This window comes from Panthera uncia (genome assembly GCF_023721935.1).
Source record: "Panthera uncia isolate 11264 chromosome C1 unlocalized genomic scaffold, Puncia_PCG_1.0 HiC_scaffold_4, whole genome shotgun sequence".
NCBI lineage: Eukaryota > Metazoa > Chordata > Mammalia > Carnivora > Felidae > Panthera > Panthera uncia.
The window spans coordinates 96,594,702-96,620,633 of NW_026057585.1; the positions used below are offsets into that span (position 1 = coordinate 96,594,702).

Consider the following 25,932-nt stretch of genomic DNA (forward strand, 5'->3'; position numbering starts at 1 on the left):
AGCCTTACAAAACGGATTATTCCCTAGTTTTTTTTTTCTCTGCATCTCACAGATAATTTCAAAAATAAGAATTTTTGGAAAAATTGGTGTTCTAATATAATGTGGACATACCTCGGACCGGTATATGTGTTCCTCCCGCAGCAGTCTGGGCTGAGCCCTGTTATGGCCACTTTATGGTGGTTGCCTGATTATTTGTATTTTCCTCTAGATTGTAAGCTCAACTGAGAGGAGGGACAGTATATAATTGAGGAACGAATGAGTGATCTCAGGAATGAATCAGTCTCTTTTAGCTCACATTCCAAGTTCTGGTACTTAAGAGAACTGCACTGTCCAATATCATAACCACCAGCCACAGGTGGCTTAGAGCATCTGAAATGTGACTAGTTGAAGTTGAGGTTGCCCTGAGTGGAAAATGCACAGTACAAAAAGAGAACGGAAAGTATATCGGTAATTTTTATGTTGGTAACATGTTGAAATGATATTTTGCATCTGTTAGATTTAAGAAATGTATTAATTTCATCTGTTTCTTTTTGCGTCTTTTTGATATGGTTGCCAGGAGATTTAAAATTACATTTATGGGGGCAACCGGGTGGCTCGGTTGGAGAAGCATCTGACTCTTGATTTTGGCACTGGTCATGGTAATAACAGCTAATGGTTATTAAGAACTCACTGTGTGCCTGGGACTGAAGCACTTTTTAACATTTATTAACTCACTTAATCCATAATTTAATACATAATTTTGGACTGGATTCAAACCCAGATAGTCTGGCTTCAGAGCCCACAGTTTAACCCTGTCTGCTACACTGCCTCTTTTTTTTTTTTTTTTTAAGTCTATTTATTTATTCTGAGGCAGGGAGAGAATCCCAAGCAGGCTCCACACTGTCAGCACAGAGCCCGATGTGGGGCTTGAACCCGCGAGATCAAGACCCAAAGCTAAAGTCACGAATTGGACGCTTAACCGACAGAGCCACCCAGGCGCCCCTCACCCCTGCCTCTTTTAAACACCAGTCATTGTGGAATGAATCAAGGCTTTCTCTACATTCCTCAGTGAGGTCTCCCAACCTTTTTAGGACCCCCCCCCCGGCCCCCGACAACGGGCAGAGAGGAGATCCGTGTTGAGGAACGGCACCATAAATATATTCATGACACCATAGTTTGTTATGCAAAATATTGAGGGAAGTTTCTCTCCAAAGAACCTCAGGTCAAGATGCTGGGAACCGGACCTGCCACCGCCACCACAGCCACCACCACGTCCAGCAACGTGAGCGTCCTGCAGCAGTTTGCCAGCGGCCTGAAGAGCCGGAATGAGGAGACCAGGGCCAAAGCTGCCAAGGAGCTCCAGCACTATGTCACCATGGAGCTTCGAGAGGTCAGGGCTTCTGGGCTTTGTCGTGGAGTGTTGGGCCTGAATGCACCGGCACTGGTTTCGATTCCTTCCGAAGGCTGAGTGAGGATTTGGAAAACAAAGGCACCCAATTTTTCCTGTCTGTAGGGTGCGCTGGTTCCTTTGTAGTGGCACATTTCTGTGGCATTTCCTATGCTGTGCTTCCTTCCTCCTTTCCTTTCCTTTCCTTTCTGTTCCGTTCCGTTCCGTTCCGTTCCATTTTCCCACCATATTCCAGACCTTCAGTTCTTTCTATCTGATAACCGTGGTCGGGCTGGGTTTGAGGAGCTGGTAGCCTGGGGCTTTCTAGAGAGAGAGCATGCTTGATGTCTGGACGGTGTCTCTTGCTCATCCTTGTAACCCCAGGATGTGGCCTGCCATGGGATAGATACTCAACAGGCATTTGGTCCACATACACATGAGCTGTGGGTTCATCTCAACAGTTTACAGCTATAAACGTGGGCAGTAGTTCTGTCCTCTTCGGCGTGAGCCAGATCTGCTGGCCACCTCTCAGTCCTGACCTTTGGGAGCCACCCCCCCCCCCCAGTCCCCAGCATCAGGGAGACATTAGAAGTTGTTCTGAGTACATCTTCCTCCACAGATGAGTCAAGAGGAGTCTACTCGCTTCTATGATCAGCTGAACCATCACATTTTTGAACTGGTTTCCAGCTCGGATGCCAATGAAAGGAAAGGTGGCATCTTGGCCATAGGTAAGGGCAGGGCCTCTGGTGACGGGGACGACTGGGAATGAAGGGCGGTCACCTCTGTGTCCACTGCACCTGCGTCCGCTGCTTACTAGATGCTGAGTTCCTACCCGTTTCACGAAATTTTGAGGAGCCCTGTGGGTTTCAGTGTACTTATTCAGGCATTAATCTTAGCAACGGTCCTGGGATGGTGGCACAGCTGATGTCTTCAGATACAGAGTCTCAGAGCCATTACGCAACTTTCGTAATGCCTGAGCCGGTGCCTGAGCCGAGAATGCAAGCCAGCTTTCTTCCCCCCACCCCGTGTGGCTTGTTGCAGGCTCTGGTTTCCCTGTCGGGCAGTTCGGCGTAGCGGGGCTCACAAATGGAAAGGCGAAGTTGGGGTACAGTGATACAAAGCAAGTCATTTTCACATCCCAGGGACCAGTCTGGTGCATTATTATTCATTCTCCGTTTTACTCCTTTTCTTCTTGGGAAAACAAATTATGTGTCCTAAAACAAGGTTGTTTTGCTTTATGTAAGTAGTTCTGGCACAGACGTCAAACCTGCTGCTTAAAATGAAAATATTGTCTGCATCCTTCCCACCTGGAAGTTGCGCTTGGTACTCAAAGCAGAAGGAAGGGGTCACGCGCCAGCCTTCCTGTCAGGGCCGCGCGCTCTCCGGGACCAGACGTGCCCATCCTCACCTTTTGTCCTCCTGTCTTTCCCAGCCAGCCTCATAGGAGTGGAAGGCGGGAATGCCACCCGTATCGGCAGATTTGCTAACTATCTTCGGAACCTCCTCCCCTCTAATGACCCAGTTGTCATGGAGATGGCATCCAAGGCCATTGGCCGCCTTGCCATGGCAGGCGACACTTTTACAGCTGAGTATGTGGAGTTCGAGGTGAAGCGAGCCTTGGAGTGGCTGGGCGCTGACCGCAACGAGGGCCGGAGACACGCAGCCGTGAGTGCCCGCGGGGAGGGATGCAGCTGGCCGGGGAGCAAGGGGGCCCTGTCGGGGTCCTCCACACCACCTGTTCGGGTCCCTGAAAGGCAGGCGGTGAGGGGACGCACCAGGCAGAGGCGCTGTGCTTCTTAAAGAAGAGGGGCCTTCGGTTCTGTCCTGAATCCCTTTCTCTTTTTGCCCCAAGCTGCGTACCCAAAGAGGAAACTTGAAAGTTCTCTTCTGTTGCCCAATAGGCACAGCCCTGAGTGCGGTGCTGTCTGGACCTCTGATTTCCTAGACTCAAAACTGCCTCCTGAGCAGAAGGTTCCCCCCTTGGCCACAGGCAGACGAAATCACAAGCCAAAAGGCTCCTAAAGCCCCAGACAGCTGTCCTATCTGTGTGATCCTGTCAGTGTCTCTGTCAAGGTCTCTCTGCTGTCCTATGGGAACACAGAAATACTAGGAGGAGGAGAGGAGCGGGGGCAGTGGGAGTGGTGGTCTGCCTCCTTTCAGGCCTTTCTTGTTTATTTTCTAGGCGTTTGTTGATTGATGGGCACCTGGCCCAAACTCCCTCTTTCCCCATTGGCTCTTCTGCAGTTGGGGGAGTGGGAGCCTCTCATCCTCTCGTGGTACACCCCCACTGCTTTTTTGAGGCTCAGCCCTGAAAAAAGCCTGGTTTGAGGGACCAGGCTTCCAGGCCGCGAGATGAGGGAGAGTCTGTCCTTGAGAATCTGGGAATGAACGTGGTGGGGATCAGAGCATCATTTGGATCCTTTCCTGTCGGCTCTGTCTTCAGGAGCCAGTACCACGAGGAGGGACCCTGGTACTGGGGGAGGGACAGCCATGTGGACCCTGCTTCAAGGCGGCTTTGTCCTTCCTAACTCTGAAACTCGGGCCAACCTCTGACCTTCAGTTTCTTCCACTGTCAGATGGACATATAGCAAAATTAAATATTGAACGGGATTATTAACTCATTTAATAAACGTTTATCAAGGGGCGCCTGGGTGGCTCATTTGGTTAAGCGTCCCACTCTTGATTTCAGCTCAGGTCGTGATCTCACAGCGCCTGAGCTCAAGCCCCGCATTGGGCTCCACGCCGGCAGTGCGGAGCCTGCTTGGGATTCTCTCTCTTTCCCACCCCGCTTGTGCTTTTCTCTCTTTCTCAAAGTAAATAAACATTTAAAAAATAAATAAATGTTTATCAAATACCACTGTGCTCCAGGGATGGTTTTAGGCTGTCATTGGGACAGAATGCAAAGCGTGAACACGTCTCCCTTCCAGAGCTCATGTTCTAACATTATGAGAATCCTATGTTTGTAAACACCCTAGGATAATGAACACTGAGATTTTCGATCAATTTTTCTTTTATTCCTATGTCCTCAGAGGTTCCCAGCTAGAAGAGAGGACGAGTCTGCTCCTTTCCTGATGTATATACACACAGGCTCCAGGATGGCAAGAAGCCGCATCCTGATGGGACGAAACTCTCTGATACAGACGAGGGTTCTCTGTGTGCTTTTCTCCCCCAGGTTCTGGTTCTCCGCGAGCTGGCTATCAGTGTCCCCACCTTCTTCTTCCAGCAAGTGCAGCCCTTCTTTGACAACATTTTTGTGGCCGTGTGGGACCCCAAACAGGCCATCCGGGAGGGAGCTGTGGCCGCCCTTCGTGCCTGTTTGATTCTTACCACCCAGCGTGAGCCAAAGGAGATGCAGAAGCCTCAGTGGTACAGGGTGAGGAGATGGTTCCGTTGCATTTGCCTGCAAAGCACATTTTTTAAAAATGTTTATTTATTTTTGAGAGCACGAGTAGGGGAGGGGCAGAGAGAGAGGGAGACACAGAATCGGAAGCAGGCCCTAGGCTCCGAGCTGTCAGTGTAGAGCCCAACGCGGGGCTCAAACCCACGAGCCGGGAGATCGTGACCTGAGCCGAAGTCAGATGCTTTACCGACTGAGCCACCCAGGCGCCCCACAGCACGTTTATATACAGCCCCACCTGGCCTAAGGGCCGCAACAGGGCCCTCGCCACAGAGCAGATGTCACTTTTGTGTTGGTCTCAAGTGGTTTCTGAAGCTCAGTATGAGTCAGCACTTATCTCATTGGATTTCATTAATGCAAAGATCTGTTGGTGGCCACACCATTATTGTACGTGCCACTGAGGATGAATGAAAACGTGATACAGTAAAACTGTGACTTTACTGCCGTCTCATCACCAGTTTTAAGAGCTCTCCTCTCAGAGGTGTGAAAATACAGAAAAATGGGTGTCTGAGAAGCAGTGACACACAATGATGCTAATTTAAGAAGTGCCAGGGCTCGTGACATTAGACGAGAGAGACCTGGCACTTCTTCACTAAGAGCTGGTACTACAAAGAGATTCCTAAACGTGGCATGGGAGACCTGGGCTCTAGGGTTGGCTTTGCTATGTGACGTTGGACAAGTCATTTAATTTCCTTGAGCCTCTGGTTTTTCTCTGTTAAATGGGGACGGTTGTGGCCTCTGCCTCATGGTACGGTGCACGTTGAAGCTAAATTAAACGAGAGAGCTTGGTGAATCCCTATCGTTGATGTTGCTGGCACAAGCCACTGAGCAGGCATGGTAACACCTCAGGGTCCCCCATGTAGAAGGGGCGGGCTGGTGGTCTTTCTCCCTTTGGACATTGGGTAATTAACACGTCCCGTGTCTCTAACAGCACACGTTTGAAGAAGCAGAGAAAGGGTTTGATGAAACGTTGGCCAAGGAGAAGGGCATGAATCGGGACGATCGCATCCATGGAGCCTTGCTGATCCTCAACGAGTTGGTCCGAATCAGCAGCATGGAGGGAGAGGTGAGGAAGCATGTCAGAAGGGAGTCTGGCTTCCCACATGCCGTTCTGTGAACAAGACAAGGCGAGATCCTTGTCCTTACAGGGGACGTTTTATAAGGGAACCAGGAAATAAGCAAGTCTATGAGGTCACTTGAGAAGGCACCAAGTCCTGTGAAATAACGGGTTGGAGGGTAGCAGTGGGAGGGGACTTCCTCTCTGGGGTGGTGCTGTTTCAACTGAGACCCACATGATGTGGAGGAGCGAGCTTTGTGCTGTGTGGGGGTGTTCCAGGAAGAGGCTTTGAGGTGGGAGAGAGTTTGGCAAATTCAGGGAACAGAAAAAAGGGAAATGTGGTTGGGGCACGGAGAGCAAGGGAGGTTGGGGGAAGGGTCAAATTCTTAGGCCTCAGGGTCGCGGTCAACACTGGCTCTTATTCTCATAAACGTTGGAGATGCGTGCCCAGGGGAGCAGGGTGAGGGCCTCCATTTTTAATAATCATTGGCTACTGCTGCGGGGAAAGCTTGTGCAGTGGCGGGAATGAAAGCAGGAGACCCGTTAGGGGGTTGTGTTTAAAAGTGCAAGGACTTTTGTCAGAGAAACAACTTACGGTGGGGGCGGGGGATGTGGAGGGAGCAGGGAGAGGCTGGCTAGCCGTCAGCAGCCATGAGACAGCAAAGGAAAGTGACGGGAGCGTGCTAGGCTACCGCGCAGAGCCACCACGGGGGGCTTCCGGCCACCATCGCCCCCCCCCCCCCCCCCCCGGGAGCCCTGCCTCAGCATCTCTCCTGCATCCTGCGTTGGCTAGCTAGAGGCAGCCCGTGGCAAATGTGGCCGTGGCACAAACATGGTGATGTTTTCAGAGTCGTGGCCGGGGCTGTTGTCAACTGCACTCCTTGTAGTTGATCCTGTTCTCCTGGCTACCGTGGGAGGCTTCTGGAGTAGTCTGGGCAAGTGATGGTGGTGGCTTCCCTAGGGTTGGCAGTGCGGACACTGAGAAGTGGATTCAGTGTCAATCCACTGACACTGGATTCGGGATACATTTGGGAGTAGAGCCCCATCCACGGGTCTTCCTACGGGGAGCAAGTTGGTGTGGAATTTTGCCCCAGGGCTTCTTGCTTTAATAGACCGGATGATCATTTGGTGATGGCTGTGCTGTAGATGCGGGCGGCCTGGGCTACACTGTATGGACAGCTCGGGAGTCCGGCTCGGAATCCCCATTCATGTGTACGCTGTGTGACTTGGGTACGTTATTTTACTTCCTTTAGCCTCATTTTCCTTGCTGTTAACGGGGATCTCCACCTCACTGGGCTCCTGGGAGGTTTCCAAGTACACTTGACCCTTGAACAACACAGGTTTGAGCTGCATGGGTCCACTTCTAGGCGGATTGTTTTCGGTACACATACTGGAAAACTTTTTGGGAGGTTTGTGACCGTTTGAAAAAACTCACAGATAGGAACCTCATAGCCTAGAAATTAAGAAGCTGAGTATGTCACGAAGGCGTAACATAGATGTAGATCCTAGTCTTATTATTGACCATCGTAAAATATACACAAATCTCTTGTTAGAGTTAAACGTTACCTAAACTTACGCACACGAGCACTCACAGACTATACCTGGTGCCATTTGCAGTCGAGAGAAATGTGAACAAACACGAAGGCACAATATTAAATCCTAACTGCATAAAATTAACTGTAGTACAACCGTACCGACAGCCACCTCTGTTGCTGCTGCAATGAGCTCAAGTGTTGGGAATGTCTGGTTAAAACACCGTGCGAGGCTGATCATCTCCATGTGCCCAGTTCACCCCTCCAGTAAGTCGTGTGTCGCAAAAGCGATCTGTCGATCTGTCTCCGTCCTCGTGTGTTTTTCGTCGTGTTCAGTGCGATACTGTAAATAAACCTTGAATAATTCTGTGGAACCCCTGTGAAGTGCCACTGGCGAAGTTCTCCCAAGAAGCAAAGTCATGATATTGTAAGAAAACGTTGCCTTGCTTGAGACGTACCGCAGCTTGAGGTCCACAGCTGTGACCGCCCACCGTTTCAGGATAAATGAATCCAGCATTTAATCCACCGTTGCAAAAAAAGAAAAGGAAGCTGAAGCGTGAAGCTGTTGCCACAGCTGTGCCTACAGGCGCAAATCTCTTGCACTTTTTGAGAAATAGCTTTTACGTTTATTTATTTTTGATAGAGAGAGACAGAGCACAAGTGAGGGAGGGGCAGAGAGAGAGGGAGACACAGAGTCCAAAGCAGGCTCCAGACTCCGAGCTGTCAGCACAGAGCCCGACGCAGGGCTCGAACCCACAGACCACGAGATCATGACCTGAGCCGAAGTCAGACGCTTAACCGACTGAGCCACCCAGGTGCCCCTTGAGAAGTATCTTTTGATCGCATATGGTAAATGTAGCTTTTACGTGGGTGCAGGATTGCCTTAAGGAAGGCATACTTAAGGACTCTAATGTGATTTGAGAAAAAGCAAAGTCATTATATGACAACGTAGAGCAAAAGGAAGGTGAATGACCTAGCACCGGAGAATCGGATGCCAGCAAAAGATGGTTTGATGAGTTTGGAAACAGGTTTGACTTAAAAAAAAAAAAAAGTCAAGATAACAGGAGAAGTAGCTTCTGCTGACCAAGAGGCAGTAGATGAGTTCCCAGAGGCCGTAAAAGAAAATCACTGAGGAGAAAGGGTATCTGCCTGAATGTGTTTTTATTGCAGAAGAAAGTGCCCTACTCTGGGGAAAAAAAATGCCACAGAGGACATTTATTAGGAAGAGAAGCGAGCACCAGGATTTGAGGCAGGAAGGGGCAGGGTAATCCTGCCATTGTGCAGTATGGTCCAGTTTACAATCAGGACGGCCCTTATCTATAAAGCCGCTAGCCCTTGAGCTTTGAAGGGAAGAGGTAAACACCAGCTGCCAGTCTTCTGTTTGTAAAACAAGAAGGTCTGGACACAAGAGCCCTTTTTCTGGATTGGTTCCCTTGATGCTTTGTCTCTGAAGTCAAGAAGGACCTTGCCGGTAAAGCGTCGCCTTGTACAGTTCTTGCCATATGAGGCAATGCCCCTGGCCACCCAGAACCCCATGAGTTCAATACTAGAGGCATCGAAGGGGTTGACTGCCCCCAAACACAACATCCCTATTTCAGCTTCTGGATCAGGGTCATGACCTCTAAGGCTCGTTACACATGGTACTTTATGAAAAGGATTGTCAACACTTTGAAGAGAACCCTGATAGAAAGTCTAGAAGGATTCCGTCGCTGAAAATCCATTTTGGTTGTAGAAGCCACAAATGCCATCAAGCCTGGACCAGTAAATTCCTGCTGGAGAGAACTGTGGCCAGATGTTGCGTATGACTTCACAGGACTTAGGACAAAGCCGATCAAGGAAACCATGAAAGAGAGTGAAAGAACGTGGAGGTGGCCCAAAAGATGGGCGCTGAAAGGTGATACGGATCTTGGAGAAATTCAAGAGCTAACAGACACCACACCAGAGGAATTAACAGAAGACGGCTTGAGGGAGACGAGCGTTTCCGAACCAGTGCCGGACGATGAAGAAGACCTCGAGGAAGCGGTGCCAGGAAACCGATTGACACTGGACAGTCCGGCAGAAGGGTTCGAGGTACTCAAGACTGCTTGTGACTTCTTTTATGACCTGGATCTTTTTCTGATACGGGTACTGAAACTGAAGGAGACAGTGGAAGAAAGATTAGTACCGTATAAAAACACTGTTAGAGAAGGCGCCTGGGTGGCTCAGTCGGTTGAGCATCCGACTCTTGATTTCAGCTCAGGTCATCACAGTTCGTGAGATCGAGCCTCACGTCAGGCTCTGTGCTGTCAGCATAGAGCTTGGGATTCTCTGTCTCCTCTCTCTGCCCCTCCCCTGCCCTTCTCAAAATAAACATTAAAAAAAAAAACAAAACCATTGTTAGAGAAACGGAAAAGCAAAGAAGTCAGACAAATTACAACGTATTTCTGTAAAGTTACACAGAGCGCTGCGCCGTGTCTCCAGCCTCCCCTTCCCCCTCTGCCACCCCTGAGGCCTCAAGCCGACCCCTCCTCTGCTTTAGCCTACTCACCAGGGGACTAACCAGGATAAGGACCCTTACGATGAGCCACTCCCATTTAGTGAACGGTAAATCATCATCGTGCCATACAGTTGATGAACTCTGTGGGTCTTCGTGTGACAGTCTATTGACCGTATGGCGAGAACGGTAAGAGATGTTTTTGTATCCTGATCACCTGACCATTCATCGTGTCAGACATCGTGTGCAAGACTCGTGTGGCAGTGGACCGCCGATTCCCGTGTGGGCGTTAGGTGAGTGAGATTTACTGTGAAGTTAATAGCATGTTGGTTTTCTTCCTGTTTTATAACTTTGCTTTCAAAGAATTACGTCACCATACGGTAGAGTTCGTGTCTCTCTCTCTGGTAATTGGAGAAAGTGTGTATCAACCTATCACAGGTACGTGGTTTTTAAAAAAAATGTATCAGCGTTTCCAGCACTGTAATATGAATATGACTGTAATACCGTGCGCCATAAAAACTTGGTAATGACTCATTCGTCAGAGCATAGGCGAGGCTACCATGAAGCAACCGTATTGATTACACTAAGCTACCGTGATGCAGTCTTACTGCTGCTGCCTCATTATTAGTGCCTGAATCATTATACCTATAAGTAAACACGAATTTCTTTCTCACATCTTTTCATTTTTGCTATCCGGTGTTAGTAATGCATGTAACGTCCACATTGTTCTGCTTCATGGGAGATAATGTTCACGTGGGTGCTGACAGATGATTCATCTCATAAACAGACAACATAAACTTACAGTATAGAGAAATACAGGACGGGGCTGTAAATAGATTTTTCTCTTCCTCGTGATTCTCTTAATAACATTTTCTTGTCTCTAGCTTTCTTCGTGGTAAGAATACAGTGTGCAATCCATACACAAAGTATGTGCTGATTAACTGTTCTTATTATCGGTAAGATTTCCAGTTAACAGAAGGCTACTAGCAGTTAAGTTTGGGGGGAGTCCAAAGCTACACATGGATTTTTGACCTCACAGGGTGTCTGTGCCCCTAACCTCTACGTTGTTCAAGGGTGGGCCGTCTACGCGAAGTGCCTAACACATCATCTGATAGAGTAGCCATTCCATGAATGTTAGCCCTCAGAGGTTTCCCGTCTAACTATAACATGGGGCTTCCCATGGATGAGCACATACAGCCCGAGGATCTTTGTTTTCTCCTAGGAAAACAGAACAGTGTCACCTAAATAGATTAAATGCATAGTACTTGGGCGGCACCTGGGTGGCCCAGTCGGTTGAGCGTCCGACTTCGGCTCACTCAGGTCATGGTCTCGTGGTTCGTGAGTTCGAGCCCCACAGAGTCGGGCTCTGTGCTGACAGCTCGGAGCCCGGAACCTGCTTCGGGTTCTCTGTCTCCCTCTCTCTCTGCCCTCCCCTGCTTGCACTCTCTCTCTCAAAAATAAATATTAAAAAAAAAATAAAAAAATAGTACTTGTGATGGTACTTTATAAATCCTAAAGAATTATCCAAATGTAAGGTATCATAATTTTGTCATTGTTCATTCATTGAACAAGTTTGAGTTGAGCACCCACTGTGGGCCAGCTACACCAAGTCCTCAGAGCTAGAATAATGCAGCAGTGGACAAAACATTATATTCTAGCGGGGAGAGACAAGACACAAATAAGTGAAAATATATACGATTGACCTCTGAACATGTGGGGGTTAAGGCATCAAGCCCCCCCCCCCCCAACGCACACACAGTTGAAAATCACATATAACTTTTGACTCCCCCAAAACTTAGCTACCAATAGCATACTGTTGACCAGAAGCCTTACCGATAACATAAACAATTAACATTGTTAATTGTTATTAACATATTTTGTATGTTATACATATAATATATGGTATTCTTACCATAAAGTAAGCTAGAGGAAAGAAAATGGCGTTAAGGAAATCATAGGAAAAAGAGAAAATACATTTATAACCCTGCACTGTCTTTATGGGGAAAAAAAAATCCGCATATAAGTGGACCAGTGCAGTTCACACTCCTGTGATGTTTGAGCACAATTGTGAAGGACGTAAGACAGCAAGCCATACAAATACATATCTGGGGGGAGCAGTCTAGACAGCTGGCTCTGCAGGTGTGAAGGCCTCATGGCGGCAGCACGCTGCCTTTGGCCGGGAGCGAGATCACCACTGCGACCGAGCCGTGTGACAGGAGGGAGGTGGCGGGAGATGGGGTCAGAGGAATACCTGGGATGAGGTAAGGGGCACATCGTGTAGGGTCTCGGGAGCCACCGTACGGACCGTGTGTGAAATGGGAAGCTGTTAGCTGCTAGCTGAAACGCACGTTTCAGAAGGATCGCTGTGGCTACATGTTGAGCGGGATTATCCGCGAGGCAAGGGTGATGCCAGGAGGTCTTATCTGGGAAGGAAGTGCGGCAGCCTTAGCAGAGGACTTTGGCGGCTTGTACCCTAGCGGGAACCGTGCAGGCACAGGGAGGGGCTGGATTCTTGAATTTGAGATTTGGGAGTCAGTGAGGGAGAGAGGAGTCCAGGTTTTTGTCCTGAGTGACCGGAAGGTTAGGGTGGCGTTTGCTGAGTCAGGAGGACTGAGGTGGAAGGAGCAGTGCGTTTTGGGGTAGAAGGTCAGGAGTTTGCTTTTGAACGTGTTTCAGACACCTGTTGGGCTTCTGAGCAGAGAACTGAGTTGTTCTGGGGGGATCTGGGCGGAGACCCAGATTTGGGGAGCCGTCAGCACATAGCTGTGATTTCAGGTTCCCCAGCAGCATACCAGCGTCGGAGAAGGGGGGTGCTGGGGACCTGAGGTCAGGAGGTGAGGAGCAAGCAGGGGAGACCAGCGGCGTGAGGAGGAGAGGAGACCCAGGAAAGCTCGGGATCCAAGAAGCCAAGGGAAGAGAGTTTTCGAAGAGGAGGGACTGTTAAGTTGGACCAAATGCTGTAGCCGAGGCAAATAGGGTGAAGGCTGAGAATCGAGCATCCGATTTAGCAGACTGAGAGTCCTTGGTGACCTTGACAAGGAGAGTGGAGAAAATGTCTGAGAAGCGAAAATACCTGTGTCGAGAAAAGTGTGCAAGTTGAGAAATTGTTTCCTGTCCTTCTCAGTTTGGACTGTCTTTAAGCAGCCCTTTGGCTGGGAAATAGGTGTGAATTCTCAGCCAGTCCATTTAGTCCGTGCTGCCCATGGAATTCTTCAGATTCTGAGAAAATAACTTGCCTTAGTTGTTTCTATCTGGGTTTCCGGCGACAAGGAGAGTAGCATGTCCTCAACGGGACCCTGGCGTGGGGCCGCCCAGCACCCTGTCACCCTGTCACCCTCGCCAGAGGGTGACCTCATCGCTGTGACCTCAGGTCTGCAACTCAGCTTTCCCAAACCAGGGGAGGGGTCTTTGGCGGCCAGCCCCCTGCCGCTTCTTCGTTGTTCAGTAGGTGGTGCTCTTCTGCCTAAGTTAGAACAAAACCAGGCCCCCTGCAAGGTTCTGGGGGAATCCAGCTCCTAAAGATGAAGAGTGGGCTCCCTCCACTTGGCAAATAGTTCCCCTGCAGGGTTGGGCAGAGGAGTTGCTCTGTAGACCCCACAGGGGCTTGGCAGGTGGCACTTGTGAGTAAAGGTGATCTCCCTCCCCACGTGCAGCGCCTGAGAGAAGAAATGGAAGAAATCACGCAGCAGCAGCTGGTCCATGACAAGTACTGCAAAGACCTCATGGGCTTCGGGACGAAACCTCGCCACATCACCCCCTTCACCAGCTTCCAGGCTGGCCAGCCCCCGCAGTCCAACGCCTTGGTGGGACTGCTGGGGTACAGCTCTCACCAAGGCCTCATGGGTTTCGGGGCTTCCCCCAGCCCAGCGAAGTCCACGCTGGTGGAGAGCCGGTGTTGCAGAGACCTGATGGAGGAGAAATTCGATCAGGTAGGTCGAGAGAGGCCTGCCCCCTCCTCTCCCAAGCCCCGTGCTCCCTTTCCGTGGCCAACCCTGTGTTCTCCTGTCTCAGGTGTGCCAGTGGGTGCTGAAATGCAGGAATAGCAAGAACTCGCTGATCCAAATGACAATCCTTAATTTGTTGCCCCGCTTGGCTGCATTTCGACCTTCTGCCTTCACAGGTGAGGATGTCCGTGGACACGTCATATCATTACCTGTTTAAGGGAACTCACACGGAAGTGATTCCAGAAAGTTACGTCTGCCTCTCGTTGGAAGCAACAACTAAGGGGCTAGTCTCTGGTTTCTCTGCCTCTCGTCTGATTTCAGTGGGGCCCGGCGTAGGGTTTCCACAAGTGTCTGAGGCAGCCGACACGGGAAGGACCAGAGTGTGTAGGCAGAGAGGCAGTCCTGGAGCCAAGCGACTTCGTGCGTGTGGAAGCCAACAAGTTCATGACGGACGTCACAGGGACCGAAGGAAGGGCAGTTTGGGTTGAGCTCCTCTGCAGCAGCCCCTCTGTGGGGCGGGGAGGATGCGGTGACCGCCCTGCTTCTGCCCCTGGCGTGGTCACCCACTGCCTCACCGCTCACGGGGAGGAAGGACTGGAAGTTTCAGAGGCAGGTTTCGGGGATGATGGCCTGGGGGCTCCTGTATTCCTGCCCTGTTTTCACTGGGCAGCAAGAATCCCTGGCTCCCGGAGCTGCCCCCGCCCAGATGCTGGCTTCTCCCTTGGGCCTTCGTGGGCTACTCTGGCCGGAAGTGCTCTTCCCCCTTCCTCGATAGCCTCCGGCCGTGGAAAGACTTTGGCGTCAGACCCGGGATGAATCCTGCTTCTGTCCTTCACCGTGAGGTTTCAGACAGGTTATTTGACCTTCCCAGGCCTCTACTTCCTGACCCGTAGAGGCGGAATAACAACAATCCTTGCCTTACAAGGTGAATCGTGTTAATGCCTAAACACCTGCTCTAAATGCCTGGCACAGAGTAGGCCCCCATAAGTGGAAACCATTATTCTGTTATTACTGCCTCCTCTGCCTCCTCAGATCCATCTTAGAAGTAAGGTAAAGGGAAAAATTATAACAATACTCTAGTTGCCTGTTCATACTTAATATCCTTATCTTACCTCCCTGCTTGCTGAGTGCAGAGCCGCCGTCTCGAACGTCTCTTTGTACTTCACTGTGGTGCCCGTCGCCTATGCTTAATAAGCTTTCAGGACCAAATGAGAGCCAGGAGTGGAAGTGGAAGGTCAGCCTGACCCTCCACAGACGCCATCCTCTAGCACACAGACTCATTTCACACTCCCCAGTCCAGATGAAATAGGAAAAAAGTATAGTTGGTGAGGTGTTAAATATGCTGTGTGTGAGAATAGAAGGTGTTGAGGAAGGACAAGACAATTAGCCACATAAAATCAATGAACCAGAGAGAAATGATACCATGAAAATTGCCCATATTTTTTTCAGTTTTCCGTTTTTCCCACCTGGTACCCAGCAGCTATTCTCTTCTTTAATGACCAGACATGCCCCTGTTCAGTAGAGCTTTAAATAATTGTGGTGTGAAAGTCTCTGGTTCAAAAGAAAGTAATAACTAGGCCAAATTTGATCAAAGTCTGTCATGTTGTGGAAGCAGTTACCCCAGTAAGTTCAAAGGACCGCCTAGCAGCAGGATACAGAGGCTCAGAGGGCCCCTAGGTTTATTCTTTTGATGTGGGTTTTTGTTGTTTTATTAAATAATATACTAAAGCGTGTTGTTGATGTTCAGCCTGGGCAGCCTCCATCCATGGAGCCTCATTGGGAAAGTGCCACATTTTTAGAGCTTACAGTTTGGACGTCGCCGCTTAAACTTCCTAATGACGGAAGCTCTGGACCTATCAAAAATGCCCTAAGATTGGGCTGGGCTCTCTCACAATATCAGATCCCTTAATCTCTTAGGGTGCTAAATCTGGCAAAGGAAATCACCCTCTTGATTTAAGCTCCCTTCCTGCTGAAATGCCGTTCCCGACCAGAAGTCCCGTCTTCCTTGCTGACGTGATGTGATTTTCAAGCCCCAGCATGCTTCGGTGTCATTTGACCACGCGAGCCACGAGAGAAGATCTTTCTCGTCAGAATAAATGCAGGGAGGCATATGTGCTGTCTGGGACTTCAGCTCACTGCCTCCTAAATGAGCTGTGGCCCTCAGCACCCCTCACTTTCTAATGGATGTGCGGTCTTGCCTTCTCTGCTGCCGTGTATATTCTGCGGGTGCACGGACTTGAGGCCAGCAAGATGGAAGGGAAGAAATAGAGAGAGGCAAAAATCAGGAAATTCCAACCTTCAGAGGAGTAATAACACTTTGGCTTAAATTGCCCAAGAATCGCCTACCCGTGCACATTGGCTGATGTAAACTTAATGAAAATACACTTGTGGCTTCCCAAATTACAGACTAAATCTTGTTCTATTAAATATAACTATAACAGAAATCTCTGGGTAATAGCAAAGTGATTTCCAGGCCTAAGCTGAATAGAATGGCCTGTTTATTGCAAACAGTATCCAATAGTACTTTAAATTTCAACATAATATAAAATCGTTTAGATGATTCTCTTTGTTTTTAAGCAAGATTTAACATATACTTCGTAAGAGCATGTAGTCGTTCCCTCAAAATATAGCACTAATGGGGACGATCGTGCCATGTTATTGTTTCAGAGGCTCTTTTAAGTTTTTGGTGGGTTTTTTTTTTTTTTTAATTAAAGGGGAAAAAAAAAATCTTACATTTCTAATATTTCCAAAAGATGTATCTGAGGAGTGATTAGCAAGTGATTATCAAGACTGGTTAATACATCCTCTAAATTCTTCTTTACATCTTTCCAGGCGGCTCTCTTTATTCCTAAATATAAGTGTTTTATAGGAACTCTGACCTTTGGTACATACACCAACCCTGACCTTGAGCCATATGCCTTGTCTTTTTTGTGATCAGATACCCAGTACCTCCAAGATACCATGAACCACGTCTTGAGCTGTGTCAAGAAGGAGAAGGAACGGACAGCAGCCTTCCAAGCCCTGGGGCTCCTTTCTGTGGCTGTGAGATCTGAGTTCAAGGTCTATTTGCCTCGTGTGCTGGACATCATCCGAGCAGCCCTACCCCCAAAGGACTTTGCCCATAAGTAAGTGTCTCTATTAGGATTTCACCCTCCGCCCCATTTGGTTGGGGAGGAAGGATGCTCTATCCCAGTTTCCATGGAGCCCAAGCCCATTCTCTGCATCATTAACCACCAGGGTGTAGCAAGTCATACAAAGAACAACCCTTCCTCAGTTGAGTTCCAACCTTTTTCAAACTAAGTGATATACGTGTGTGTGTGTGTGTGTGTGTGTATGTGTGTGTGTGTGTTTGTGCATATGTATATATGTACGTATAAGTAGATTGGCCTGGTGAAGGGATAAGCCTCCCCATTCTAGAGCCCAGCCTTCTCGTTGCGGGGAGAATTTCTTTCCGCCCGGTGGCTGTGCTGTGCACCCTGGTCCCTGATGTACACATTGTTCAGTTCGCTTCCTAAATAGGTACCTTGGCCAGCACCGCGCTAAGCCACATGGTGCCTTTTGTGCCAATTCAGGAAAGGGGCCCCTTCCTCAAGACACATGACTGCCATCTGCTGGGCTGTTGTAGATTCAAATGTGTGGTGACTAGGGTGTGGTGGGCCCCCTAGAATTGGGCAGGAGATGACCGGCACACCAGCGAGTCGTGGCCCTGCCTGGGTAACCTGCCCTCCTCGCCCCAAGGCGATTTTGAGGTGGGGCATCACAGAATGTCATTGTGTCTCAAGTGGCCACTCACTCACTCTTTCGGTCCTCTGCAGGAGACAGAAGGCAATGCAGGTGGATGCCACAGTGTTCACCTGCATCAGCATGCTGGCCCGGGCAATGGGGCCAGGCATCCAGCAGGATATCAAGGAGCTGCTGGAGCCCATGCTGGCAGTGGGACTGAGGTGGGTGTCGGAAACCTGAGCTCCCGTCTCGGGCAGTATGAGACTCGAACCGCGGTTTCGGGGTGGTGCTGAAAGTGAGGCGTGGGTGTGTGCGTGTGAGATTGGGTAGGCGGGAGAGCTCGCGCTAAACACGGGCTAGTTTTGAATCCTGGTTTCATCTCTAGTTAGCTGTGTGATCCTGACCCGGTTACTTAACTTCTCCGAGCCTCCATTTTCTCACCTGAAAAGCGGGCACAGTAGCAGCTCCTGTTGTCTAGGGTCGTCATGGAGGTTAAGTGAAGGAGTTCATGAAATAGCCACTCTCGGCACACGACTTTGTGTATAAGAAGTGCCCGACCGATGTTTGCAGCTATTTATGTTATCATTGGGAAATGGCCTGGCTTTCCTTGCATTACTTCTCTTTCTCTGTAAAATAAGGACGATGCTCTCAGTTTGCTTCCCAGACTTTTAATCGAGACTTGGTCTTCTGCAGTACCTAAATTATATTAAGCAAGTTCCTCTCTGGCAAAGACCAGAAATTCGTAGATTGATCTGAAACCTCTGACCAGGCCAACAGAGTTCCGGTCATTTATCCTAGTTTGTAGTATCCTTTCTACTTTAAAGACCAAGCGGTGATGGGCCTAACCCCCTGCTGGACGAGAAGGGCTGTTTCTTCTCAAGGACAGACAGATGTCTTGTCCAGCGCCATACACGCCTGGCTTCCTTCCCCTCAGCCCTGCCCTCACTGCTGTGCTGTACGACCTGAGCCGTCAGATTCCACAGCTGAAGAAGGACATCCAGGATGGGCTACTGAAGATGCTGTCCCTGGTCCTTATGCACAAACCCCTCCGGCACCCGGGCATGCCCAAGGGCCTGGCCCATCAGCTGGCTTCCCCTGGCCTCACAGCCCTCCCTGAGGCCAGCGACGTGGGCAGCATTACTCTTGCCCTGCGAACTCTCGGCAGCTTTGAGTTTGAAGGTAAGAAATTGCCCCAGCTCTTACCAAGACACGGAGTGTTGCTGGGAACCCCGAGGAAAGAACAAGGGCGCCTAGCATTGCCGGGTCTTGGCTGGGGATCTGGAGACCAGGTAGCTGATCGGGTAGCGGCTCAGCCTTCTGGGCTCTTTGCATGCTTTGTTAATTCGTTCTCTTTGTTTCTCTGTCCCACCCTGAGTTTGGGGGCAGATGGTGTTCAGGGAAATTCTGCATTGATCCAAGGAATGAATGCTTCAGAGAGACGAGAAAGTCAGAGATGGAGCCCCACCCCATCCCCCCACATCCATGAAGCGGAGATGGCGTTTAATGCTTTAAAATGTCTAAGCCAGAGGCTTTAAGGTGTTTCCGTTCCTACGGCAGTATGATTTTCAGCTGTGGCGTCCTGTGTAGTTCGGTTTAGAGTTCTAAGCTGCAGATAAACCCACATTAATGCCCCTAGGGGGATCTGTTTCAGGAGAGAAAAAGGGATACTTTTGAAATTTAAGATCACGTAGGTGGTATTGCTCAAGACTACAGGGAAACAAGCAAGTACAAAAAGCCTAGATGTGCGGTCTGAATGCTTACAGCCATCTGTGGTTTCCCTCCTGTAGCTCCTTCACTTGCCTTGATTAACACCCAGCTTAATATATTTCTAATGAATAGAAAGTAGCTATATTTACACCCAGCCGACATCAGACTCTCTCTTGCTATTCAAATCTGGGAACTAAAATAGACAAGGTAAATTTGATCAAGAATTGTTTTACTCTCTGGGAACATAAAGAAAGGTTTGGGTCAGAATAAAACGAAATAATTCATCCTTTGAAGGGAATAAAGAAAAGATTAGGATGGGGGGGTGGGGGGGGGGAATGCCCTTTTTCTGTCTCCCAGCTCCTCTGCTTCCCTTCTGCCTCTGCTGATTCGAAACCCACTTGTTACCTTCTTAAGAGAAGAGTTCTGGGTCAATATCTTGTTGAAAACTGAATTCATCGCCATGAAATGAAAAACGCAGCCAGCAAGTTGTGGGCCTACCGTCCAGAGCAGCGGTGTTTATTTTGTCTTCTCTCTGCCTTTGTATCCAGGCCACTCTCTGACCCAGTTTGTCCGCCACTGTGCGGATCATTTCCTAAACAGCGAGCACAAGGAGATCCGCATGGAAGCCGCCCGCACCTGCTCCCGCCTGCTCACGCCCTCCGTCCACCTCATCAGCGGCCACGCGCACGTCGTTAGCCAGACTGCAGTGCAAGTGGTGGCAGACGTGCTCAGCAAACTGCTCGTGGTCGGGATCACAGATCCTGGTAAGGTTCATGAGACAGGAGCAGTCTGGGGGAGTTTGGACGCTCGGGGCACCGGGAATTAGCCAGTTTCATGGCGTGCCCTCAGGGAGGTGATGGCCGGCTCTTTCTCTGCCAAAGCGTTAGGCTTGGCTACTCCAGCCAGGTGGCGTAAAACGATCTGTCTTTAATCCTGTTGTCTTTGCTCCTGTGAGCAAAGAACGACAGGTTAGACGAGAGAAGGGTAAGTGGCAGCCTCTCACGAGGCCGGGGGCAGTGTGGGCGGAAACTGGGAAAGGACCAGAGGATGACGGCATCGAAGAGGCATTCAAAGGCTCGATTGCTCTTGCAGACCCTGACATCCGCTACTGCGTCTTGGCATCTCTGGATGAGCGCTTTGATGCACACCTGGCCCAGGCAGAGAACTTGCAGGCCCTGTTTGTGGCCCTGAACGACCAGGTGTTTGAGATCCGGGAGCTGGCCATCTGCACGGTGGGCCGGCTCAGTAGCATGAACCCGGCCTTCGTCATGCCCTTCCTGCGCAAGATGCTCATCCAGGTAATGGGGTGACCGTCACACCTAGTGGCAGTCTGGAAGGGAGTCATTGTGAGAGCCATTTGGGGAAAGAGAGATGAGGACAAGGAAGGGGAGAAAGATCAAGATGCCTGGTAAAAGCCACATTTGGCTCCAAGAGTCCCTGTTTTCCCAGCTCGGCAGTTACAGTTCAGGGCTGATCGCCTCATGAGCCTCTTCCCCCCAGCGGCACGACTCCAGGGGCCTCTTATCCCCGGCAAACCTCGTCTGCAGGCAGCTCTTTTCTTCTTCCTGGCAAGTCACCGGAGATCCCGCTTCTTGGCATGTTTGGCTCAGTCTGCTGCCGATGGTGTCAGTTTTGCTAACGCCTCTCTGTCCTCCTGCTCTCCTGCTCCCACCAGGTCAGGCACAGAGGCCCAGGATGTGAGCTTGAACTCACAACCCCGAGGTCAAGAGTCGCATGCTCCACCAACTGAGCCAGCCTGGTGCCCCAGGATTTGCAATTCCCGCTAAAACCTGACTCCTCAGTTTTTGTCTCCACCTAGCCGCATAAACTCTCTGGCCTCCTGGTCAGGGGCCCGTGGTCCAGTCCTTCTTGCCTTGAGTGATTTCCACCCACCTCTTCCGGGTCTCAGTGTGGCTCACCCAGTCCTTTCCTGCCCCCTGACTCCGCCTTGTCCCTACGTCCCCCTCTGCTTCCTGAATCTCCCATGGTTTCTTTCGAAACAGATACTTTTCCTAACACGTAAAAACTTAAACGCAGAAAAACCATTGACGTGTAACTTTCATCCGAGACAAATGTCACGTATTCACAGTCTGTCCTAGCTAAAGTGAGTGTAAGTTATATCAGTCAACAAATTAGAGGATTATATTATGTTGGCACTTCTGTTTTTATCTTTATTTTTATTTAAATTCAAGTTAGATAACATAAAATGTAGTATTGGTTTCAGGAGCAGAACCCGACACTCAGTGCTCATCCCAAGAAGTACCCTCCTTAGTGCCCATCACCCATTTAGCCCAACCCCCTACCACCTCCCCTCCAGCATTTAAGAGTTCTCTGCATGTAAGAGTCTCTTATGGTTTCCCTCCCTCTCTGTATTTATCTTAATTTTCCTTCCCTTCCCTTCCCTTGTGTTCATCCACATATAAGTGAAATCATGTATTTGTCTTCCTGTGACTGACTTATTTCACTTAGCATGACACATTCTAGTTCCATCCATGTTGTCGCAAATGGCAAGATGTCATTCTTTTTGATTGTCGAGTAGCATTCCAGTGCGTGTGTGTGTGTGCGTGTGCACGCGCTCACACATTCTCCCCATTTTCTTTATCCATTCATCACTCGATGGACATTTGGGCTTTTTTCGTACTTTGGCTGTTATTGATAGTGCTGCTATAAACATCGGGGTGCGTGTGCCCCTTTGAATCAGTGTCTTTGTATCCTTTGGATAAATACCTAGTAGTGCAATTGCTGGGTCGCAGGGCAGTTCTATTTTTAATTTTTTGAGGTACCTCCATACTGTTTTCCAGAGTTGCTGCACCAGTTTGTGTTCCCACCAACAGTGCAAAAGGGTTCCCCTTTCTCCGGATCCTCGCCAACATCTGTTGTTTCCTGAGTTGTTAATGTTAGCCATTCTGACGAGTGTGAGGTGGTATCTCGTTGTGGTTTTGATTTTCCTGATGATGAGTAATGTTGAGCATCTTTTCAATTGTCTGTTGGCCATCTGGATGTCTTTGGACAAGTGTCTGTTCATGTCTTCTGCCCATTTCTTCACTGGATTATTTGTTTTTTGGGCGTTGAGTATGATAAGTTCTTTATCGATTTTGGATAATAGCCCTTTGTCTGATATGGCATTTGCAAATATCTTCTCCCATTCCATCCGTTGCCTTTTAGTTTTGTTGACTGTTTCCTTCACCGTGCAGAAGCTTTTTATCTTGATGAGGTCCCAATAGTTCATTTTTGCTTTTATTTCCCTTGCCTCTGGACACATGTCTAGTAAGTAGTTGCTGCAGCCAAGGTCAAAGAGGTTGCTGCCTATTTTCTCCTGTAGGATGTTTATGGTTTCTTATGTCACATTTAGGTCTTTCATCCATCTTGAGTTTGTGTGTCTGGTGTAAGAAAGTGGTCCAGGTTCATTCTTCTGCATGTCGTCGTCCGGTTTTCCCAGCACCGTTTACTGAAGAGACCGTCTGTTTTCCACTGGATACTGTTTCCTGCTTTGTTGAAGATTAGTTGGCCATACATTTGTGGGTCCATGTCTGGGTTCTGTATTCTGTTCCACTGATCTGTGTGTCTCTTTGTGTGCCAGTACCATACTGTCTCGATGATTACGGCTTTGTAATGCTCCTTGAAGTCCGGGGTTGTGATGCCTCCAGCTTTGGTTTTCTTTTTCAACGTTACTTTGGCTGTTCGGAGTCTTTTGTGGTTCCATACAAATTTTAGGATTGTCGGTTCTAGTTCTGTGAAAAATGCTGGTATTATTTTGATAGGAATTGTGTTAAATATGTAGATTGCTTTCGGTAGCATACGCATCTCAACAATATTTGTTTTTCCAGTCCGTGAGCATGGAATGCGTTTTCATTTCTTTGCGTCTTCTTCAGTTTCTTTCATAAGCTTTCTATAGTTTTCAGCATACAGACCTTTTACCTCCTTGGTTATTCCTAGGTATCTTAACGGTATTTTTGGTGCTATTGTAAATGGCATCGATTCCTGGATTTCTTTTTCTGCTGCTTTGTTGTGTTGTATAGAAGTGCAACCAATTTCTGTACGTTGGTTTTTATATGCTGCGACTTTGCTGAATTCACGTATCAGTTCTAGTAGTATTTTGGTAGAATCTTTTGGGTTTTCCACGTTAGGGTATCATGTCATCTGCGAAGAGTGAAAGTTTGACTTCTTCTTCGGCAATTTGTATGCCTTTTATTTCTTTTTGTTGTCTGATTGCTGAGGCTAGGGCTTCTGGCACGGTGTTGAACAACGGTGGTGAGAGTGGACATCCCTGTCGTGTTCCTGACCTTAGCGGGAGAGCTCTCAGTTTTTACCCATTGAGGATGATATTAGCTGTGAGTCTTTCATATATGGCTTTTATGATGACTTATGTTCCTTCGACCCCTACTTTCTTAAGGGTTTTTATCAAGAAAGGGTGCTATACTTTGTCAAATGCCCTTTCTGCATCTATTGAAAAGATCATATGGTTCTTATCCTTTCTTTTATTAACATGGTGTATCACATTGATTGATTTATGAGTATTAAAGCAGTCCTGTAGCCCAGGAATAAATCCCACTTAATCATGGTAAATAGTTCTTTTAATGTACTGTTGAATTCGATTTACTAATATCTTGTTGAGAATTTTTTCATCCATGTTCATCAGGGATATTGGCCTGTAATTCTCCTTTTCAGTGAGGTCTCTGGCTTTGGAATCAAGGTAATGCTGGCTTCATAGAATAAGTTAGGAAGCTTTCCTTCCATTTCTATTTTTTGGGACAGTTTGAGAAGAGTAGGTATTAACTCTGCCTTAAATGTCTGGTAGAATTCCCCTGAGAAGCCATCTGGCCCAGGACTCTTGTTTCTTGGGAGATTTTTGATAACTGATTCAATTTCTTTGCTGGTTATGGGCCTGTTCAAATTTTCTGTTTCTTCCTGTTTGAGTCTTGGTAGTGTGTGAATGTTAAGGAATTTGTCCCTCCCTTCCAGATTGTCCAGTTTGTTGGCATATAGTTTTTTGTAATATTCTCTTATAATTGTTTGTATTTCTGTGGTGTCGGTTGTGATCTCTCCTCTTTCATTCGTGATTTTATTTATCTATTTGGGTCCTCTTTTTTGAGAAGTCTCACTAGGAGGTTATCAGTTTTGTTTATTCTTTCAAAAAACCAGGTTTTAGTTCCGTTGATCTGTTCTACTGTGGTTTTTTGTTTCTATTATCACTTACTGCTCTCATTTTTATTATTTTTCTTCTGCTGCTGGCTTTGGGCTTTATTTGCTGCTCCTTTTCTAGCTCCTTTAGGTGTAAGGTCAGGCTGTGTATTTGGGACCTTTCTTGCTTTTGAGATAGGTCTGAATGGCAGTGTATTTCCTTCCCTCTTAGGGCTGCCTTTGCTGCATCCCAAAGGGTTTGGACTGTCGTGTTTTCATTTTCATTTGCTTCCATGTATTTTGTAATTTCATCATTAACTTCCTGGTTAACCCATTCTTTAGTAGGATGTTCTTTAACCTCCATGTATTTGAGGGCTTTCCAAACGTTTCCTGGTGGTTGATTTCAAGTTTCATAGTGTTGTGATGTGAAAATTTGCATGGTGTGATCTCAGTCTTCTTATACCTCTTGAGGGCTGATTTGTGACCTAGTATGTGATCTATTCTGGAGAATGTTCCATGTGTACTCGAGAAGAATGTGTATTCTGCTGCTTTAGGACAAAATGTTCTGAATATGAGTCCGTCTGGTCCAGTGTGTCATTCAAAGCCATTGTTTCCTTGTTGATTCTCTGCTTGGTTGACTTGTCCACTGCTGTAAGTAGGGTATTAAAGACTTCTATAATGGTATGATTATTAATGAGTTTGTTTACGTCTGTGATTAATTGATTTATATGTTTGGGTGCTTCCAAGTTGGCGACATAAATATTTACAATTGTTAGATCTTCTTGATGGATAGATCCCTTAATTATGATAATAATGCCCTTGTTCATCTCTTGTTACAGTCTTTGTTTTAAAATATGGTTTGTCTGCTGTAAGTATGGCTACTTTGGCTTTCTTTTGACTTCCGTTAGTATGGTAGATGGTTCTTCATGCCCTCACTTTCAATCTGCCGGTGTCCTTAGGTCTCAAATGAGACATAGGGTAGCAGAATGGATTAAAAAAACAAGATCCATCAATATGCTGCCGGCACTTCTGTGTTTAGCCTAATGGTTTATTTCTTCAACTGCTGCCCTGTGTGAGGAGTGTCCATCACTTTAAGTCTTTTTAAAATACCTAAGGTTTTACGGGGCACCTGGGTGGCTCAGTTGGTTAAGCGTCCAATTTCAGCTCAGGCCATGATCTTGCGGTTCGTGGGTTCGAGCCCCATGTCAGGCTCTGTACTGACAGCTCAGAGCCTGGATCCTGCTTCAGATTCTGTGTCTCTCTCTCTGTCCCTCTTCCGCTCATGCTCTCTGTCTCTCTCTCAAAATAAATTAAAATAAACATTAAAAAAATATACCTGGGGCGCCTGGGTGGCTCAGTCGGTTAAGTGTCTGACTTCAGCTCAGGTCATGATCTCACAGTCTGTGAGTTCGAGCCCTGCGTCGGGCTCTGTGCTGACAGCTCAGAGCCTGGAGTCTGCTTTGGATTCTGTGTCTCCCTCTGTCTCTGCCACTCCCCTGCTCGCACTCTCTCTCTCAAAAATAAACATTTTAAAAAAATTATATATGTATATATATATATGTATATATATGTGTGTATATATATGTGTGTGTGTGTATATATATGTGTGTGT

The 25,932-nt window shown here is 48.1% G+C and overlaps 1 protein-coding gene across 1 annotated transcript in view; it reads left to right on the plus strand.

Moving 5' to 3' along the window:
* MTOR (mechanistic target of rapamycin kinase) overlaps window positions 1-25,932 on the plus strand; it is a 132,841-nt gene that overhangs the window by 864 nt on the left and 106,045 nt on the right. The window contains exons 2-13 of the mRNA XM_049618104.1: window positions 1,202-1,369; window positions 1,986-2,094; window positions 2,799-3,031; window positions 4,539-4,739; window positions 5,695-5,829; window positions 13,479-13,754; window positions 13,837-13,945; window positions 16,708-16,894; window positions 17,585-17,713; window positions 18,427-18,671; window positions 19,748-19,963; window positions 20,292-20,497. Of these exons, the coding sequence (XP_049474061.1) occupies window positions 1,208-1,369; window positions 1,986-2,094; window positions 2,799-3,031; window positions 4,539-4,739; window positions 5,695-5,829; window positions 13,479-13,754; window positions 13,837-13,945; window positions 16,708-16,894; window positions 17,585-17,713; window positions 18,427-18,671; window positions 19,748-19,963; window positions 20,292-20,497 (2,208 nt within the window). The 5' untranslated portion in view covers window positions 1,202-1,207. The remainder of the gene's footprint in view (window positions 1-1,201; window positions 1,370-1,985; window positions 2,095-2,798; window positions 3,032-4,538; window positions 4,740-5,694; window positions 5,830-13,478; window positions 13,755-13,836; window positions 13,946-16,707; window positions 16,895-17,584; window positions 17,714-18,426; window positions 18,672-19,747; window positions 19,964-20,291; window positions 20,498-25,932) is intronic.